We start from the raw sequence: 19,119 nt of genomic DNA on the forward strand, positions 1-19,119 counted from the left end.
TACAATAGCTTGCTGTCGTATAATTAGATGCATGTTCAATAACTTGCTGTATGATGATTGGATACATCTTCAATAACTTGCTCTGTTACAAATGGATACATATACAATAGCTTAGTGTATTATAGAATCATAGAATCATAGAATAGTTAGGGTTGGAAAGGACCTCAAGATCATCTAGTTCCAACCCCCCTGCCATGGACAGGGACACCTCACACTAAACCATCCAACACAAGGCCTCATCCAACCTGGCCTTGAACACTGCCAGGGATGGAGCACTCACAACCTCCCTGGGCAACCCATTCCAGTGCCTCACCACCCTAACAGGAAAGAATTTCCTCCTTATACCCAATTTAAACTTCCCCTGTTTAAGTTTGAACCCGTTACCCCTTGTCCTGTCACTACAGCCCCTGACGAAGAGTCCCTCCCCAGCATCCCTATAGGCCCCCTTCAGGTACTGGAAGGCTGCTATGAGGTCCCCACGCAGCCTTCTCTTCTCCACGCTGAACAGCCCCAACTTTCTCAGCCTGTCTTCATACGGGAGGTGCTCCAGCCCCTGATCATCCTCGTGGCCCTCCGCTGGACTTGTTCCAGCAGTTCCATGTCCTTTTTATGTCGAGGACACCAGAACTGCACACAATACTCCAGGTGAGGTCTCACAAGAGCAGAGTAGAGGGGCAGGATCACCTCTTTTGACCTGCTGGTCTCGCTCCTTTTGATGCAGCCCAGGATACGGTTGGCTTTCTGGGCTGCGAGCGCACACTGCCGGCTCATGTTCATTTTCTCATCGACCAGCACCCCCAAGTCCTTCCCTGCAGGGCCACTCTGAATCTCTTCTTTGCCCAACCTGTAGCTGTGCCTGGGATTGCTCCAACCCAGGTGTAGGACCTTGCACTTGTCGTGGTTGAACTTCATAAGGTTGGCATCAGCCCACCTTACAAGCGTGTCAAGGTCCCTCTGGATGGCATCCCTTCCCTCCAGCATATCAACCGGACCACGCAGCTTGGTGTCATTGGCAAACTTGCTGAGGGCGCACTCAATCCCACTGTCCATGTCAGCGATGAAGATGTTAAACAAGACCGGTCCCAACACCGATCCCTGAGGGACACCACTCGTTACCGGTCTCCAGCCAGACATCGAGCCATTGACCACAACTCTTTGTGTGCGGCCGTCCAGCCAGTTCTTTATGCTTTGATGCATATTCTTGCAGCACACAGCAACTAGTAACAATTAATCAAATAAGCGTATGAGAACTTAACCTTTAAGAGTTCACTATTTTGCATCTTAGCACATTCCAGTTTCTTCTTATCTTGCTTGCACCGTTACTTTTGCTTCCTTACACACGTCCTCCTTCATCATCGGTTCATGTTGAGCTCCACGTAGGCACTTGCTGACTGGGGAACATGGCCATTCTTCGCTAAAAATCCATCCACAGAGCACTTACCACTTCTTTGGGCACCTGTGCCAGTGCCTCACCACCCTTACAGGGAAGAACTGCCTCCTTATATCCAACATAAGCTTCCCCCTTTTCAGTTTTTCATCCATTGACCACAACTCTTTGCATGCGGCCATCCAGCCAATTACTTATCCACCGAGTGGTCCACCTATCAAACTGATGTCTCTCCAATTTAGAGACAAGGATGTTGTGGGGGACAGTGTCAAACGCTTTGCACAAGTCCAGGTAGGTGATGTCAACTGCTCTACCCCTGTCCATCAGCTCCATAGCCCCATCATAGAAGGCCACCAAACTGATCAGGCAGGATTTCCCCTTAGTGAAGCCATGCTGGCTGTCACCAAGCACCTTGTTGTTTTTCATGTGCCTTAGCATGCCTTCCAGGAGAATCTGCTCCAAGATGCTGCCAGGCACAGAGGTGAGACTCACTGCTCTGTAATTCCCCGCGTCTTCCATTTTCCCCTTCTTGAAAATGGGGCTTACATTTCCCTTTTTCCAGTCGTCGGGAGCTTCACCTGACTGCCATGATTTTTCAGATGTGATGGCCAGTGGCTTAGCAACTTCATTCGCCAGCTCCTTCAGGACCCGCGGATGGATTTCATCAGGTCTCATGCACTTGTGTACGTTCAGGTTCTTAAGATGGTCTCAAACCAGATCCTCTCCTACAGTGGGCCTAGGGTCTTCGTTCTCGCAGTCCCTGCATCTGCCTTCCAAGTCTTGGGTGGTGTGGTCAGAGCGTTTGCCAGTGAAGACTGAGGCAAAGAAGTCATTCAGAACCTCAGCCTTCTCCAAATCCAGGGTAGCCAGTTCTCCCAATAGCTTCCGGAGGGGGCCTACGTTGTCCCTAGTCTGTCTTTTGTTTACCACATACCTATAGAAGCCTTTCCTGTTCTCTTTCACATCCCTTGCCAAACTCAGTTCTAACTGGGCCTTAGTTTTCCTGACCTGGTCCCTAGCTTCCCGGACAACATCCCTGTATTCTCCCCACGCTGCCTGTCCTCATTTCCACCTTTTATAAGCTTCTTTTTTCCCCTGTAAGTTTTTCATCAGCTCCTTATCCGTCCATGGGGGTCTCCTGGCCTTCCTGTCCCATTTGCTTGTCAGGATGCAATGCTCCTGAGATTGGAGCAGGTCACCCTTGAATATCAGCAGTCTTGGGCCCCCCTGCCCTCTAGGGCTGTATCCCATGGAACCTCTCTAAGCAGGCTCCTGAAGAGGCCAGAGTCTGCTCTCCTGAAGTGCAGGGCAGTGAGCTTGCTGCACGCTCTTCTCACTGTCCTGGGGATCTCGAATTCGACCATCTCGTGATCGCTGCATCCAAGGCTGCCCCGAGCATCACTTTTCCAGCAGCCCCTCCCTGTTGGTGAGCACGAGGTCAAGCATGGCACCTCTCCTTGTCCGCTCCTCTATCACTTGCAGAAGGAAGTTGTCTTCCACGCAACTGAGGAGTCTCCTAGACTCAGAATCAAATCAGAAACTAATCAATGATATTAATCTGCTCATAGCATCCAGTGATTTGTGCTAATTTTATCCTGCTCCACTGCAGTTCTGCTGCACTGAGCCTCTGCTCCCCAATTTCCTTTGGGATATCGTAGAAGGTGCAAAGCCCTGACAAGTGAGAAAGCTGGGTCCTGAGCCTATGGGGGCTACATGGCCATACTTCACCACAGCTCAGCCAGGACAAGGGTATGAATGGAGCCCTGCCAGAGAGCCATTTGGAGTCAGTCCTCCTTGGAGACTCCTGGAGATTGAAAGCCCACCCATTACCAGGTGAGTGATTGCACACTTTGAATCACTGGGCATAAAGTTTCAGAATTCAGTGATGAATCCATGTGACTTCCTGAAGCTGTAGGTGATGTTGGTGGAGCTTTAATTGAGTTTGAACTACAGGGTTCATTTATCCTGAATTTGCTGGTTCCATGACAGACATAAAAATGCTTTGAGGACATTTTGTATTTGAGCAATGACATAGAAACTGGAATTTACTAGGTGTTAATTATACTACTAAATAATAAGAAGCAGAAACCCTCCTTAGAGCATATCTATGGAGTAAAGGCCCCATTCTTCTTTTCCTGCCTCATTCTGTGCTCAGGCCATTTGTTAGGTGATTGGTCACCAGAATGCTGCTCTGTCTGTGGCAAAGACTGGCAGGCAGGTAGCAAGTAAGGATAGAGTGGTAGAAACACACAAGCATAGAATCCCAGGTTGGTTTGGGTTGGAAGGGACGTTAAAGCTCATCCAGTTCCAACCCCTGCCACGGGCAGGGACACCTTCCACTAGAGCAGGCTGCTCCAAGCCCCGTCCAGCCTGGCCTTGAGCACTGCCAGGGATGGGGCAGCCACAGCTTCTCTGGGCACCCTGTGCCAGGGCCTCAGCACCCTCACAGGGAAGAACTTCTTCTATCTAAACTGAACTTTCCCTGTTTCAGTTTAAACCCATCACCCCTTGTCCGATCACTACGGTTACGGTGAAGCATGCTGAGGAGTGAGGTTTTGGCCACCTGTTCCACAAAGATCCTGCCTACTGCAGGCGAATTACATTAACGAACTCTTCCCAGGGTCTTGTCTCCAAAACCCTTGGATACAAGGACACCCTGGGATCTGCTCTGCAGGAAGAGTTTCTGTGCAGCCACAGCTGAGGTCTATAGGAGCCTGTTCTGAATATAAATGTAAACCGTGAAGAAAAGGCAGACTCTAGGCAGCTGTAATTGAATTCTTTTCGGTGTGGACATTGCTTCATCTGCTAGTCCCAAGTCCAAATAAAGGAGTATCGATTCCTTAAAAATTCTGTTAGTTAAATATTGTGAGGTTTCCAAGAAAGTAATAAAGAGAAATGCAACAACAACAACAAAAAGCCCACAAAGTGCTCTAGTCTCTCTGTGAGGGGCCTTGGTATCTCCCTGCTATCTGGAAAAGCCAGATTCTGATGCCACTGGAGTTTGGAGCACTTGAGAGTATAAATATGAGCATGTTTCACCTGTCTGGGGACTTGTTACTGATCTCTGCAGACTCCTCGCTGTCCACCATAACAGCCGTCTCCATGCCACAGTGATGGATCATGGGGTGGTTTGTCTGACCCTGATGACTGATGTTCTGTTCTGCTGCATCCCATAACTTGAAGCCGAGATGTTTCTGACAGAAGAACAAGTCCCACTGCTGGCTTAAGATTTTCCCTACGTCTTTGGTGCGTGAATTAGGGCACCAGTCAAAAGTCCAGGTCACACCGGTTGAGAGGCTTGAGTCTCGTTGTGGAGCGAGTGGTATGGACTTGTAGGTAGCACAGTTCCATGGAATCATAGAAAGGTTGGGGTTGGAAAAGACCTTAAGATCGTCTAGTTCCAGCCCCCTGCCATAGGCAGGGACACTTCACATTAAACCAGGTTGCTCAAGACCTTGTCCAACCTGGCCTTTAGGAGGAAGGTCACATATTTTGTCTTTAACAAAGAAGAGGGGCTGGAAAGAAGTTGTTGGTTGTTGCTACACATCAGGTGATAAAATGCTCTTTTTATCCCTGCCTCCTTCTCTCACTCCAGCACATGGATGTCAAACTAAGCCATACACAAGCTGGTCATTTAGCCTGTGCCTTAGTGTTTCTGAGATGGGGGGTATTTCTGTGTCACGTGTGACAGCCCATTTTCCTGCATCCTTGATAACAAATCTCATAGAGAGAAACCACATTTGTCTTGCTTGGTGGTTCTGAGGTCACTCTTCATGACGTCACGCAGAAGCAGGAAGGATAACCCACCCAACTGCCTGCAGACGGTGGCGGAAAAGAGGTCAGAGGGGAAATGAGGTGTCTCCATGGGTCCCAGCAATGTGGCTCTGTTCCCGTGGACAACTACCAGAGCTGCCAGCACTGCTGCAACTGGGGAGCTGAGGCATCTTGACTGCTCTTGTGAGAGGAATATCCCGAGAGAAGCGGTTCTGATCCTGGTCTGAGGCCCCTAGCTGGCACTGAGTCCAAACGCTGTGGCCCAAGTTAGGTCTTGCGAAGAGTCGGAGCGTTTTACGTCTCCTGGGAAAGATTTACTTGGGAAAAAAATCCTTTTGCTGAGGTCCAACAGGGGCTCAAGGCTCTGCATTTGCAGTGGGCTCTCTGTTATCCTCGATACCCCTCAGACCTGGGCATTGGACCGGGTGGCGGTTGTGTCCAGGAGACTTCTCAGGCTGCATGGGGGGAATCCAGCAGAGAACAGGGCTGTGTGGACTCCGCAAGCTCAAGGCAGAGTCAGCAGCACCCAAACCACCTCTGCTTTCGTTTCTCCTTCCTTGCAACAAGACACCAGCTCCTGTGAAACCAGAGTGCAGAGACCTGGCTGGAGCCATCTCTTTAAAGAGATGCTAATACAGACTTTGCAGGGAAGCCTCTTTCTCCGCACTTTCTCCGTGCACCTTTCCCAACAGTCCTAAAACGGCACCAGTACAGTCCAGTACCTTCGAAGAATTCCACAGTCATTTAGCCAGTGTCTGTCTTTGGGCAGCAGAATCAAGCTCTGAAACTCAGTTCGGATTTGTTGTTTTCTCGGACTATGAACAGTTCATTGGTCGACATTTTTTGCTTCCACCACCAGCTCAGCTACGACAGGGATTTCTGTTCTGGGCAGGAGGTGGTTGTGCCCCTCCACCCTGCCCAAGACCGGCAGCTTTGAAGAAAAACTGGCTCCTCTGTGCTGTATCCCACAGGTAGAGTCCCCCCATCCCGCTCTACCCGCTTGTCCCTGGCTCTGCTGGATGTGTGGGGAGTGAAGGTGTTTTCTGCACTTTTTGCCACTCTTGGCATCATGTTCAATTCCCACCAGCACTAATCATCCGCCCAGCTCCCGTCTAAGCCTCTGTGCCTCCTATTTCTAATGAGCTGGCTTAAGGTGCTTAGGAAAGCTTTGCTTAGAGGAAAACCCTGGCCCAGGGACTTTGGTGGGATTCTCTGGAGTCTGGACCAGAGAAGCTGGCATGAGCTTGGGAAAGGAGGAATGTCTTTACTCCCTGCCTGAGGCAGCCACAAGCGGCATGTGGTTCCCCACAGATTGATCTAGGTCCTAGAGAACCCAAGAGTTCCTGTAGCTGTGCTCTGCACTGGGCAGAGGCTGCTTGGAAATCTGCCTCAGCCTTGCCGCCTTCTTATGTTAAGACACCAGTGCTCTGCCAGGGTCCCGCGTGCTTTGCATCTGTCCTCAGCGGTTTGGGCTCCTGGGCTCAAAGAATACACGCTGGTACAATGCAGGGGTAACCCAGATCAGTCTACTGGGAGCTCTGAAACAGTGCCATGAGAAGACTTCCTTGGGACCTCCTCACTCTGATGGGGAATGAGGACTCCTACTTGCATGCAAGTGGAAGCTTGCATTTAAGCTCAGGCTCTCGCCGTTACTGCCAGCTTGATCCCTTTGCAATGGGGTGTCACCAGTCCTCTTCAGCCACAAAGAAATGAGTCAGGTAGGGTGTGTGTGCTCATGTTCAAGCAGTTACAGGGGTGGGTCGTTTGCACCCCACCCCTTGATTAGTAGTCCATTCATCTCCATTGATTCTTCAGCAGGTGACTAATCCGTGATGACAAGGCCCCAAACAGCTTGAATACGCCCTGAAGAAAATAGGCTTGATAAAGAGCAAGGAGTTTATTCTTATTTACCCAGTAGATGAAATCTCCTGAAGATAATCGTGCCAAGCACACATCCCGCTGGCTCGCAAATAAAAACACGCTTCTCAATACTTCTGCAAGGAGGAGTGTCATTGTGCAAACACGGAGGGGAGCGTGAGCACACTGGAGCTTTCAGCATCTGAGAGTGGAGAAGGTGTGGCTGCACCTTGGAAAGCTGTTTCTGAGCCTTCCTGGTGTGCTGAGATGAAAAGCGTCCATACAGGAAACACAGCTTGCTGAGAGGTGTGGGAGAGGAGTGCGCAGATGCTTATGGTCAGCTTAAGGTTTAGACCACGCAAGAACGTTTCAGACCGAAAGAACCATCTGAATCCCTTCTTTGGAGCTGGTCCAAGGTCCCTTCCTGTGGCCTGGGGACAGCAGCAGCACTTGGGAAGAGACTGGGTCATTAGCCAGCCAAGTCCGGTTGCTTTCTCCTCTGCCTCTTGGCGCGAGGTTGGACTCGGCTCCTGGAGAAGCAGTGCTTGTTTCAACTCAACAAGGAGCACAGGGCCCCAAAGTCAGTGTTACGAACTTAGGACTCCAGAACAGTATAAGGCTGCAAAACGGTGGTGACACAGCAAAAATGGGAGATTTGAAGAGGCTGATTCTTTTATTTCGACACTGTCTGGTCCTGAAGCACTGTGGAGGTTTCTAACAGACCATGGATGATGGCCTCATCTTCCGCCTAGCAGAAGAAAACCTTGGAGGAGCAGAGCTCTTGTGCAAATGCAATATACTGGCAAGCATAGCTGTGCTCTTTGGTCATAAGGAAGTGACAATATAGACAAGGTTATTGAAGGGCCTTGAGAGTCCTGTGTCTGGGAGGTGTGCTGAGGTGGGGAGGCTTGTGGGGGTCCTTGGTGAGAGAGCAGCCTGAGACAGACAGCTGAAGACCCTGGTCTCTGCACTGATGATGAGTGGTAGGAATTCGCAAGACAAAGAAGTCTCTCAAGCCAGTGTGGAGAATCGGAAAAGCACAGGGAGGTACACGGAACGAAAAGGAAGAAAGAAAGGAAAAATGAAGGGGAAAATGAAGTGTGTAAAGCTTAAGGAGAGGCTGTGACTTGACAGGGTGAAGGAAGGGGGAAGATCCGGGATCACCTCCCAGATGCAAGCTGCAGATGCACAGGAGGAAAGCAGACGATTGCTGCTGTCATGTTCTCACAGAGGAATACTTCACAGACAGCCCAGCACCAGAGAGCCGTGGAAGCAAGAGTGGTTCGTGGGCTGTTGGTACAGCAAGTACCACTGGGCTACAAAAAGGGGCATTACCGCCAAAGGAAAGCTGCAGGAGCTAGAAGGGAGGAGGGGTGAATCCGCAGTCTTGGTTACCAGGAAGTTGTCCAAGTGAGTGAACTATGTGTTCAATGTGCCGATGTTGTACCTGTAGGCAAAGTCGGAGTATCAGCAGAGGAACTAAATGAAGATGTTAGCAGGGAATGTTTCCCACAGGTTCCAGAAGGGGGAAAGCTGGCTAGCGCCTGCAGATAAAGATCACGTTTCCTTTGTTGTGCCAGAAATCCATGTGTGTTTGCGTGCATTTCAGACCCGTGCCCTGAACTTTATCTCAGGATTCACACTAAGAAAACAAAATAGTAAATTTTGAGTGAGAGCAAATGAACACCCTCGGAAAAGCTCGCTGTGGGAGCAGAGGAAGGCTGGGGCTGTTCCAGAGTACAGGGGGAACTGCAAAACCTCTTCAGGCTGGAAGGGACGTGCGAGCCAGGTCCACTTGGCAGAGCGGGCGTATCAAGGGGATTTAGCTTCTCATGCTCAAAGGCTGTGGTGGAATGCGCAAAATCCAGTTCTCTCTCAAAAGGTTACGTGGTGATGATAGTTAAACACCAACATGCAGAAATGGCAAATTTCTGTGTTAAAAGCCTAAGTTTTCCCTTCTGATTTGAGTCTTGTCTCTACTTGCAAAAACTCTCTATAAACCACTGCTATTTGGTACACAGTCTTTTGGGGAAAGGAACGGATTTGTATACGTTTAATTTGGTTTTAAAATATCTGGGAAAGAACTGATTGCTATTGCTGAGAACATTTCTCACAGTTGTGACGTCCAGATCTAGATGTGGAGTGTGCTGGTTTGATAAAAACCACTGACCTGTCCTGTGCTGAGTCAATGTGAAATGAGACCACCCGAGCCATGACCTGGGGAGGGCAGGTAGGGATGGAAGGCTTGATCCCTCATGCAGACGGAACATAGAATCACATCATATCACAGAATGTTTTGGGCTGGAGCTCATCCAGTTCCAGCCCCCTGCCACAGGCAGGCACACCTTCCACTAGAGCAGGTTGCTCCAAGCCCCGTCCAACCTGGCCTTGAACACTGCCAGGGATGAGGCAATCAGAGCTTCTCTGGGCACCCTGTGCCAGGGCCTCAGCACCCTCACAGGGAAGAACTTCTGCCTAAGAGCTCATCTCAGTCTCCCCTCTTGTCAGGTTAAAGCCATTCCCCCTTGTCCTGTCCCTACAGGCCCTTGCCCAAAGCCCCTCTCCAGGTTTCTTGTAGCCCCTTTAGGCACTGGAGCTGCTCTAAGGTCTCCCCGGAGCCTTTTCTTCTCCAGGCTGAACCAGCCCAGCTCTCTCAGCCTGGCTCCAGAGCAGAGCTGCTCCAGCCCTCGCAGCATCTCCATGGCCTCCTCTGGACTCAGTCCACGACCCTTCGTATCAGACACAGAAGAGGCTCACTGGATACTTCCACTGTAACAGGGCTTTGTCCCATTACACCCCTACTTTGGATTTGGCTGGTGGCAGCTAGAAGCAGCCAGAGGTCACGTCTACGGCTAAGCCCTTGGGTCAGCTGCCCAAATATAAGACGGGTGTGAGGTAGGACAGGACTGCCTGTTTGGTATCACTGGGGTGACCATGCAACCTGCCTGAGGTTAACACGAATGTCAAGACATCATGGGGGAGAAGGTGACATGTCAGCAGTGTCAGTGTCTCCATTGCTGCCCAGCAGCGCATGCAATGGCTCTGGGACTTGGTACTTGAAAACAAGGAGTTGGCATGAGGTTCCTGGGGATATGTCTTCACTTGCAAGGAGCAGGAACACGGGATGTGCACGCATACCAACCCCAGCCCTGCACATCTGTAATGCCTCACTTGAGGCAGTGGGAAGATGAGGCTTCACTGGTGATACCACAGAAGTACCAGTGCCCCTTGTATATGGGCAGTGTGGAGAATGGAGCTTTGCTAAGGCATTTCTCTTTGCAGGAGGATGTACTGGGCACCTGAGTCCTCTGTGGTGCTGTCAGAGGGACCGCTCAAATTAGAACCGCACCTGAAGGGATGGAGTGCATGACCAGCAGATATGTGATGTGTGAACAGTCTCTGTCCAAGGAAGTGGGCTTCCTTCTGCCAGTAAAACGCTGCGATTGTGCCACTCAAAGGACTGTTCATACAACAGTGAGTAATGGGCATTGGCTTGGAAGAGGCAAGAACAAGGCGAAGAACATCTGCTGGTGGACATCTGAGACACAGCATGGTCCAGTGTGGAAAGCCCATCTGGACCACAGGATGCTAGTGAAGCTGCAAAGCCTACATGAGGCATGGGGCATGCCAGAAGACTCCAACATGCTGATCGCTCCCTCCTCACCCACAACAGCCTCTCCTGGCCAGACTGGCCGCTAGCTCCTGGATTATCGGGCAGCTTTGCCGAGGTCAACTGAGTGTGCCTGGAAAATGAAGTGATTTTTGCCCTTCAATAGCAGAGACTGGTTTCCAGTAGAGAGTTCAAAGAGCTAAAGAGGTTGCACCTGGAGCCAAGAGTTTGTGTAAGCCCATAGTGGGAGGGGTGGAACATGGTATAAAGCAGCATGAGTGAGCCGAGTAAACAGTGCAGCTAGAGCAGAAGAGGAGAAGCAGCATGGCAGGGCTTCGGGTTCACTCGGTGCTGGTGACCGGGGCCAACCGGGGCATCGGCCTGGGGCTGGTCCAGCACTTCCTGGGGATGCCAACCCCCCCCCAGTGGGTCTTTGCAGCCTGTCGGTCCCCCACGGGGCAGCGGGCGCAGGTGAGGCTGGGCTGGACGCAGCGGGTGCTGCTGGGGACGGGAGCTGGGGACAGGGCACAGGCTGGAGCAGGCAGGGGCTTTGCCAAGGAAGGGCTCCAGCACCGGTGGCACAGGGCAGGGGTGGCACCGGCCGTGCACGGGATGTGTGGAGGGGACAGTGGCCCGCGGTGCGAGCGGGAGGCACGGAGCGCTCACCATCCGTCGGCAGGAGCTGGAGCAGGGAGCTAGGTGCGAGGCAGAGCAGGGATGAAGCCACAGCAACACGAACTGTGCCTGGGGAAGGCTGAGCCTGTGCGCAGCCCCTCCTGCCCTTCCATGCCCACACGACCCCCTCTCCTGCAGGAGCTGCAGCGTTTGGCCTCCAAGCACCGCAACGTGGTCGTCATCCCGCTCGGTAGGTGCCCTGAGCCGGTCCCTGCCCCGCTTCCCCTCTTTGCCCAGCGCCACAGACCCGGCGAGCGCCCTGGTGCTGCGCACACCGGGAGCCCAGAGCCGGGAGGCAGCCGTTCCTCTGGGAACACCAGCGCTGCCATCTCCAAGCCAGAATGTGAGGGACTGAGCTCCCTGTGTGGGCTCTGCAGATGTCACCGACCCTGCCAGCATCAAGGCAGCTGCAGCCCAAGTCGGGGAGCGCTTGGGGGGCTCAGGGCTCACCCTCCTCATCAACAACGCGGGAATGGTGATATTGAATGCACTTGAGGACGAGACACTGGAGGCCATGACCCGCGTTTACACCACCAACACGATTGGGCCCCTGTTGATGGGCCAGGTGAGACCCTCACCCGAGCTGAGCTGTCCCGGGGCAGCACCAGAGGCTGGTGGGAGGGGGTCCTGCGCCTGCTCCACATGAGGAGAAGCTCATGGAGCTGCGGGCTGGAGCACAGGAGCTGGAGCCTGGTGGGCTGGGGCAGTGGGAGGATGCTCCTGTGCTGGTGCCAGCGCTGACCGCTGTGGAAGGAGCTGGTCCTGTCCCCTGTGCCACCTCCATGTGTGCTCTTGTCTCCTCTTTCTCCCTGCAGGCATTCCTGCCCTTGCTGAAGAAGGCTGCCCAGGGCAGCCCAGGCTCAGCGATGAGCTGCAGCAGGGCAGCCATCATCAACATGTCCAGCTATGCCGGCTCCATTGGGGATATCGCTTTTTTTGACATGGCACAGATTGTCTCGTACCGCTGTAGCAAGGTATGCCCTGTGGTAAATATGGGTTCAACCTTCTGTTCTCAGCAAACAGCTGTCAAGCCCTCAAAGTCTCCTCTGTTGATTCCTGCACCTCTCCATCTTGCAACTGAGGTCCTGAGGTCACAGTCTTATGCCTAGACCTCAGTACAGCCACCCTTTTCCTCCAATGCTGTCCCTGCGGCATCTCCCCACAGGCTGCTCTGAACATGCTGACCAAGTGCCAGTCCTTGAGGTACAAGGAAGATGGTGTCCTCTGCGTTGCTCTCCACCCTGGATGGGTGCAAACCGACATGGGGAACATGGAGGACACCGGACCACAGATGGTAAGAGAGCTGTTGACCAGGGTCTGGAAGAACCAATTTATTTAGGTTCCAGTGAACAGTCCCAGACATGCTGGGCTCTGGGGGAGCTGCTTGGCAGATACCTTGAGCTGGAGGCATGTGAGGGAAGCAGATGAGGGACGAGGAACTCTCCTTGCCCTGTGCTGACCTCTCCTCACTCTTCTCCCTCTGCCCCTGCAGCCGCCCTTGACGGTGGATGAGAGCGTGCGAGGGATGCTGAAGGTGCTCTCCTCCCTCTCCGAGAAGGACACCGGCACCTTCCTCAGCTGGGAAGGGAAGGTCGTTCCCTGGTGAGATGCCAGGCAGGATCCTGGCAGCGGGGCCCTGTGCTGATGCACCGTGTTGTGCCCAAGCCTTAATAAACGTGTGTCTGTGAACAACGAGCAGCGCTGTTTGAGCCTTCCTCTTGGTCTCTGGTTCACTCTCGTTGTGAGCGTCCCCAGTAACGCCCTGAGAGAACTTCTCAGAGTTATTTCTGCATGTAATCGGCTGGGTTGGTCTGAAGATTGGTTCTCCTCCTACTGGGGACCTGGCTGTCATCCTGGCAGTGCTTTGTCCCTGTGCACAGAGGGGCTCATCCCATAGCTCTGCTACTGAAACACCTAGCAGGATCTGAGTGGTTGAGGATGGTTGGGGAGCCCTCACAGCCCTCCTTGACAGAGTTGGGGTCACAGTGGGACATCCCATGTCAGGATGGAGGGGGGTGCCTTTGGGTGAAGTCAGAGAAGGATGTGGCCATCGTGGAGGAGACGTTTCCTTCTCACCCTCCTGCTACTGGAGTAGGGTGAGGGTGAGGAGGATGAAAGGACGGACACCCACAGGGTGGACAAGGATGGCAAATCTGTGTGCATATGTGTTTCCAGTGCTTAAGAATCTCACCGCAGCTGGTGATGCTTCCAGGAGTTATTTTCTGAGTGTTGTAGACAACACCAGCTGTGAAAGTAACTGCGGAGTCAGGGGGGTTGGAGAGGAATGGGCAGATCTGATGGGTGCAACAAGAGCCTGATCATCCCTTTCTGGATCAGACTGGCAGCCAGGAATCCTGGGTTCTCCTCCTGAGAATCTTCCTCTCTTTCTGCCTTGCTGCCCGCTTCCCAGCTAGAATCCCCTGGCACCAAGAGTTGCTGACCTCCTTGCAGAGGGGATTGCCCATCTGGCTCTCCCAGCCACAGTGGCCATGCAGAGCAGATGAGCACAGAGAGGGCCGACAGTGGTCCCTCAGTGAGCCTCCAATCCTTCTTCCTTTACCTCCCCTGTTCTCAGGGTGTCCAACTGTTAGTAATCAGGATATTCTATGTTCTTAAAACTGTGCTGTAAACAGCGAGGTTTCAGTTGTTCAAAGACCTGTGTTCCAGATGTCCAAGGTTGTTGCAGATGAATGCACCCACAGCTACACTGAAGAAGATGTTCCTGATAAAATGGATTAAAACCTCTGCCTGCCCTTGCACCACCCTTGAGGTTTATGCTAACTGCTGTTAAGGCATGACCAAATGCTTCCACGTGTCCTGGGAGCAACCTCAGACTGTTTGAGATTAACAGGCCACCGAGAAGCAGCTTCTCAGAAAGACCCCTTGGATGTCCTTTGTTGAGGACCCTTCAGCTAGAGGATCTCTTCTTTAATCGCTTTCACTCTTGATTCCATGCCATTCACAGGGTGTTGGGACTACTGCTTTTGAACTGTAATTTATTGGAGCTGGTTTTTTCTAATGACAAAGCTCATGGTCCACCTTTATGGCCCTGCTCACCTACTTTTGTGGGCAACAACCAGAGTTTCTGCTGATTTTTATAGGCTCCTTCTAGAGCAAAGTGTATATAAGTCACTTGTAGACACAGCAGAACCAAAGATGGGGACAAGAGTCTGTTTGGAGGGCTTCCTCTCTTTCACATGACCCCATCTCTTTCACATGACCACATGTGATTGAAACATCTGATGTGTGCATGGGTTTGAGGGCCAGGGGTACAGAGGCAAGCTCCTTGTGTTTTGCTTCTCCATTGCTTTTCCATGAGTGTGGCAGAGATTTGGCTGGAGTGCGCTGGCTTGTGGCCAAGCACCACGGACTTTGTCATGGGGTCTACGCCTGTCTTCCCTGCTCTCCCACAGCACCTATCCCCCAGGGACACTTAGGAGCTGTCGGCATCGGATTCGGCAGGCTGCCCTGGAGCAACATCCTGTCTGAAGCTGCTGACACCTTCTTGGAGCCGTGCTGCAGAGGTGACTTTGTTCCTCTTTGTCTGTTCTCTCGCTGATCACACCGCAGTCATCCCTCTGCGATGTGAGGAGCGCACATGTGCAACTCTGCACACAAGACCGTGATCTCATCCTTTCAGGCCACCTGTAAGACAGGAGACGGACTTTGTCTCCAAGTCCATTGGCATTCTTCCCATACAAAACAGGAAAGTCGTCATGAGATTTTTTTGATTACTTTCCCCTCACTGTGGGCAGCACTGGAAAGCTGCTGGCAGCCCTGCTCAGTGTCAGTTGGTCCCTCTCCTGTGCTGCACCTACCCCTGACAAGCAGTGTCAATTCTGCTGTGTCCTGCTCTCCTACACAGTAGTATAGTTGACATAGGAGAATCCAGGAAGAGTCACCTAGAGTTAGATCAAGGCTTTACCTAGCCTAGCATCACACTGCCTGTCCTAGAAATAGTAATGGTGGGCCTTTGATGTGTTTAAAAGTAGACACTGTCTACAGGAAAAGTCCAAGATGTGGGGACATGCTTGTTGCGTCATTGCGTACCTGGGAACCTGCAGCTTGCACAGGGCTCCTTGTCAAATCTTCTCATTGCTCCTTGTCAGTTCTGAGCTGTGCAGCTTCTAGTCTAAAGCTGAGGGGCTCATATTAGCCAAAGAAAACTTTGCTATAGGATGTCCAAGTAGCCATGACTTCTCAGAGCAGAAGAAAGAATTTATGAACAAGGTAAAAATGTCACCGGATTGCTCTCACATAACTCTGTTTCAGACCCCAAGGAGGAGATACGCAGTCATATCAGACAAAGTCCTAATTTTCGTGTGGGTCCTGGCAGTGTCTTCATGGTGCCACAGTACTTGGCTGTTCAAAACAAAGTTTTCCATAAGACTTCCACTGATTCTTCTCTTCATTCTGGGGCAATTTTAAACTGGAGGGACCCCAGAATTTCCTGCACATGGATGATACAGGAAAAGCATCCCTGAAAGGATACCAGATTCATAAGTCCTATGTTTGTGACATAGCCATGCCTCTGGTGACACTTGAAGGCCCCAAGTGTCCTTAAATGCCTGTTTCCCAACTTTCTGGGGTCAGGACTGGTTTCACCTCCTGTGCTTGAGAGCAGTTCCTCAGATCCCTGATCCAAGCCTGGGGCTGCACAGTGGTATCCTTAGTGGCCATGGGGAGGGTGGCTATGCATTACAGATTCCCTGACACGAGCCACATGAGCCTGACAGGGACTGCAAGCAAGCTACAGGGCAGGATTAGAATTCAAATCAAACTTGGCCAGTTCCACACGTCCATGAACAGGAAGAAGAGGCAAGAGATGATCTTCAATAAGGGGATCAACTTCTTCAGAGTTTAGGACCAGAAGCCACAGAGCAGACTGATGGAGTCTTTCGTGTGCTCCCAGGCCATGGAGGCCTTGTGCCACACCATTTCATAACAGAGCTCTCAGGGACGTTGCATATTCTGCTTTGGAAAACAGCAGCCTTAAGAGACCTTCTCAAGTCTCTTCATGACAACATTGTTGATGGATGGTCCAACAGGAATGTGGTGTCTTCTCATTTGCAGGGTGAATTTTATGCCTTTCCCTGAGAAAGATGCTCTGGAATGTCCCTCTGTAGGACCTCTGAAGGCCACACAAGACAGAGAGGAGTAGGAGGAGATCTGGCGGGATCTGCCTGTCATTCTTGCTAAATAGACCCAAAGATGCTTTCTGAAGATCTTGCCCTTGTATAGTTCCAGAGAGTCCTACTGAACGTCTCCTTTTTCCAGGAAGCTGGTCTTGGTCTCCCTCCAGAAGAGAAGACTCTGGGGAGACCTTGTTGCAGCCTTTCAGTTCTTCAAAGGGGCCTGTAAAAGAGATGGGGAGAGACATTTTAACAGGACCTGTGCAACAGGACAAGGGGTGTTGGTTTTAAATTGAAAGAGGGAGACTCAGGCTGAAAGTGAGGAAGAAATTCTTTACACTGAGGCGGTAAAACACTGGCCCAGGTTGCCCAGAGAGGCGGGGGATGCACCATTCCTGGAGACATTCAAGGCCAGGCTGGATGTGGTTCTGGGCAAACAGATTTAGTTGAAGGTGCCCTTGCTCATTGCACAGGGTTGAACTATATGAGCTTTGAAAGTCACTTCCAACCCAAACTGTTTGACAATTCTATGATTCTGTCTGTCAAAGAAAGGAAATGAGTGGAAAAGGCAAAGGAAGAAGGTCACCTGGCAAGTGAGCCTCATAGAGAAATTGAACAGGAGTGACAGAGAGAGCTAATCTCCAACATTGCTTTCCTCCCTCAAACACTTCCTCCTTCTCCTGCACTGAGTGCCCCCGAAACACAGCCTTTAGTGTGTGACCACCACAGTGCAATTCCCAGAAGGGAAGTCATGGTCCCTCCAGGCTCTGGTTATTGCAAAAGTCACTGTTGTTCTCTTTGTTCCCTCTAACATGTGGGTGCTAGAGTTAAACTAAGTGCCACCGAGGTTTTCTCCAGAGCCTGGCACTGAGCTGCTCATGAGCACAAGGCAGAGAACTGCCTCATCCCATCCTAATGTCAGCTCACCCTCTTGGGTATTTTCAGCTTTCTGCCAAGCAGTCAGGAGAGCTTCTCTGGGGGTGGAAAATGACAGTGAGCACAAGCAAACTCTCAGCATCAGACCTCAAACTGTACTTCCAGTTTTCAGGAAGAAAAAGAGGACATCCCCATCACACCAGGAACCCAGCCCACAGGTCAGGGTCTGAATCAGCTCTGGCAGAGGCTGTAATGGGATGTGGGTGGAGGTCCAAGGGAATGCTGGACAGGGTGACTTAGGTCCCTCCAACTCCTCCAACAAGCCATCTTCATGGTTCGGAGATGTGCTCTGACCTGCTGCAGAATTTGTCTCGTAGAATCGTAGAATCATGGAATCCCAGAATGGTTTGTGTTGGAAGGGACCTTAAGGACCATCTAGTTTTCCATCACACCTGCCACAGGCTCAGTCAATCACAGAATCATAGAATCCACTAGATCAGAAAAGACTGCTAAGATCATCAAGTCCAATCGTTACCCAGAGCAGCCAAGTCCAACCATGTCGGCTGCCCTGGGCTTCCCTGAGCAGTGTTGCCAGAGAAGGATTCCCCTGCAGGGACCATGACCAACCAGGGAGGTGATAGTGGAGCCCTGGGGATGTTGGATGAGGGACTCTGAGCACATCCTGAGTTATCTCACCTCCCTGCCTCAATCTTCCTGCAGCATCACTCAGCTCCCCACTATGGTATACTAAACTGAACTGCCCTCTCTGCATGATGCTCCCACAGTACAATATCCCCCCAGCAGCACTGTCATATGCAGCAGCCTCGATCCCTTGCTGCAATCTCAGCACTACCAGCATTTTGCAGTATTTAGGCCCGTATTCCAGACTGCTGCAGCTCCAAGCAGCAGCTGCCTAGTCCATTTGTAGCCGCTGTCATGAAATCGTGTGATTTTGTTCACTGGGCTGTGCTGGGTGCCCCATGCCAGAGAAGGGGATGGTGAAGGAGCTCTCCTCCCCGTGGTCCCCACATGTGGCAGGACTTCCGCTGTGATCGTACAGTGGTCAGTACTCTGCACCATGGCTGCAGCAACCTCAGTTCAAATCTGAGTCACAGCAGCCGTTTTGCCAATCCAGGCTAAAGATATGAGGGAGGCAGCTGCAAGGAGGTTGGTTTGCAAAGGGACATGCCCTATAAGGGGGCCATGAGCTCTTACATGAGCGTTAGATTAGATACTAGGTATCTCTGGAGGGATATTGAGATGAGATCCTAGAAAGTTCTTCCCTGTGCACATTTGCATACATCTTTTAGGCCCCCTTCCAGTACCTAAAGGGACTACAAGAAATCTGGAGAGGGGCTTTTGACAAGACAAGGGGGAATGGCTTTAACCTGGCAGAGGGGAGACTGAGATGAGCTCTTAGGCAGAAGTTCTTCCCTGTGAGGGTGCTGAGGCCCTGGCACAGGGTGCCCAGAGAAGCTGTGGCTGCCCCATCCCTGGCAGTGCTCAAGGCCAGGTTGGATGGGGCTTGGAGCAACCTGGTCTAGTGGAAGGTGTCCCTGCCCGTGGCAGGGATTGGAACTGCATGAGCTTTAAGGTCCCTTCCAGCACAGAACAGCCTGGGATTCTATGTGCTGTCTGCTCCTAAGAGTGACCCGTGACGATTTCCTGACCTGTCGTCAGTGAACAGGGTCTCTCCAGCGAGGAAGCCGTTCAAAACATTTCCTTTACTCTTAAGGAGCCTCCACGCCATGGAGACACCCTGATTGCTTGGTCATGGTGCCCTCTCCTGACGGCTGTGCAGAACTCAC

The 19,119-nt window shown here is 51.7% G+C and overlaps 1 protein-coding gene and 1 long non-coding RNA gene across 2 annotated transcripts; both read left to right on the top strand.

Moving 5' to 3' along the window:
• The first annotated feature begins 3,056 nt into the window (after positions 1-3,056).
• Positions 3,057-10,760, top strand: LOC136005628 (uncharacterized). The gene is made up of 3 exons (XR_010608817.1): positions 3,057-3,220; positions 4,458-4,633; positions 10,301-10,760. It is a non-coding gene; the product is annotated as an uncharacterized LOC136005628 (long non-coding RNA).
• A 177-nt stretch (positions 10,761-10,937) lies between these two features.
• LOC136005629 (C-signal-like) lies at positions 10,938-12,998 on the top strand. The gene is made up of 6 exons (XM_065663268.1): positions 10,938-11,099; positions 11,442-11,493; positions 11,681-11,868; positions 12,119-12,277; positions 12,469-12,597; positions 12,796-12,998. The coding sequence occupies exons 1-6, from the start codon at positions 10,953-10,955 to the stop codon at positions 12,907-12,909; spliced, it is 789 nt and encodes a 262-aa protein (XP_065519340.1). The 5' UTR covers positions 10,938-10,952; the 3' UTR covers positions 12,910-12,998.
• The last annotated feature ends 6,121 nt before the right edge of the window (positions 12,999-19,119 follow it).

Source organism: Lathamus discolor, chromosome Z, assembly GCF_037157495.1.
Source record: "Lathamus discolor isolate bLatDis1 chromosome Z, bLatDis1.hap1, whole genome shotgun sequence".
NCBI lineage: Eukaryota > Metazoa > Chordata > Aves > Psittaciformes > Psittacidae > Lathamus > Lathamus discolor.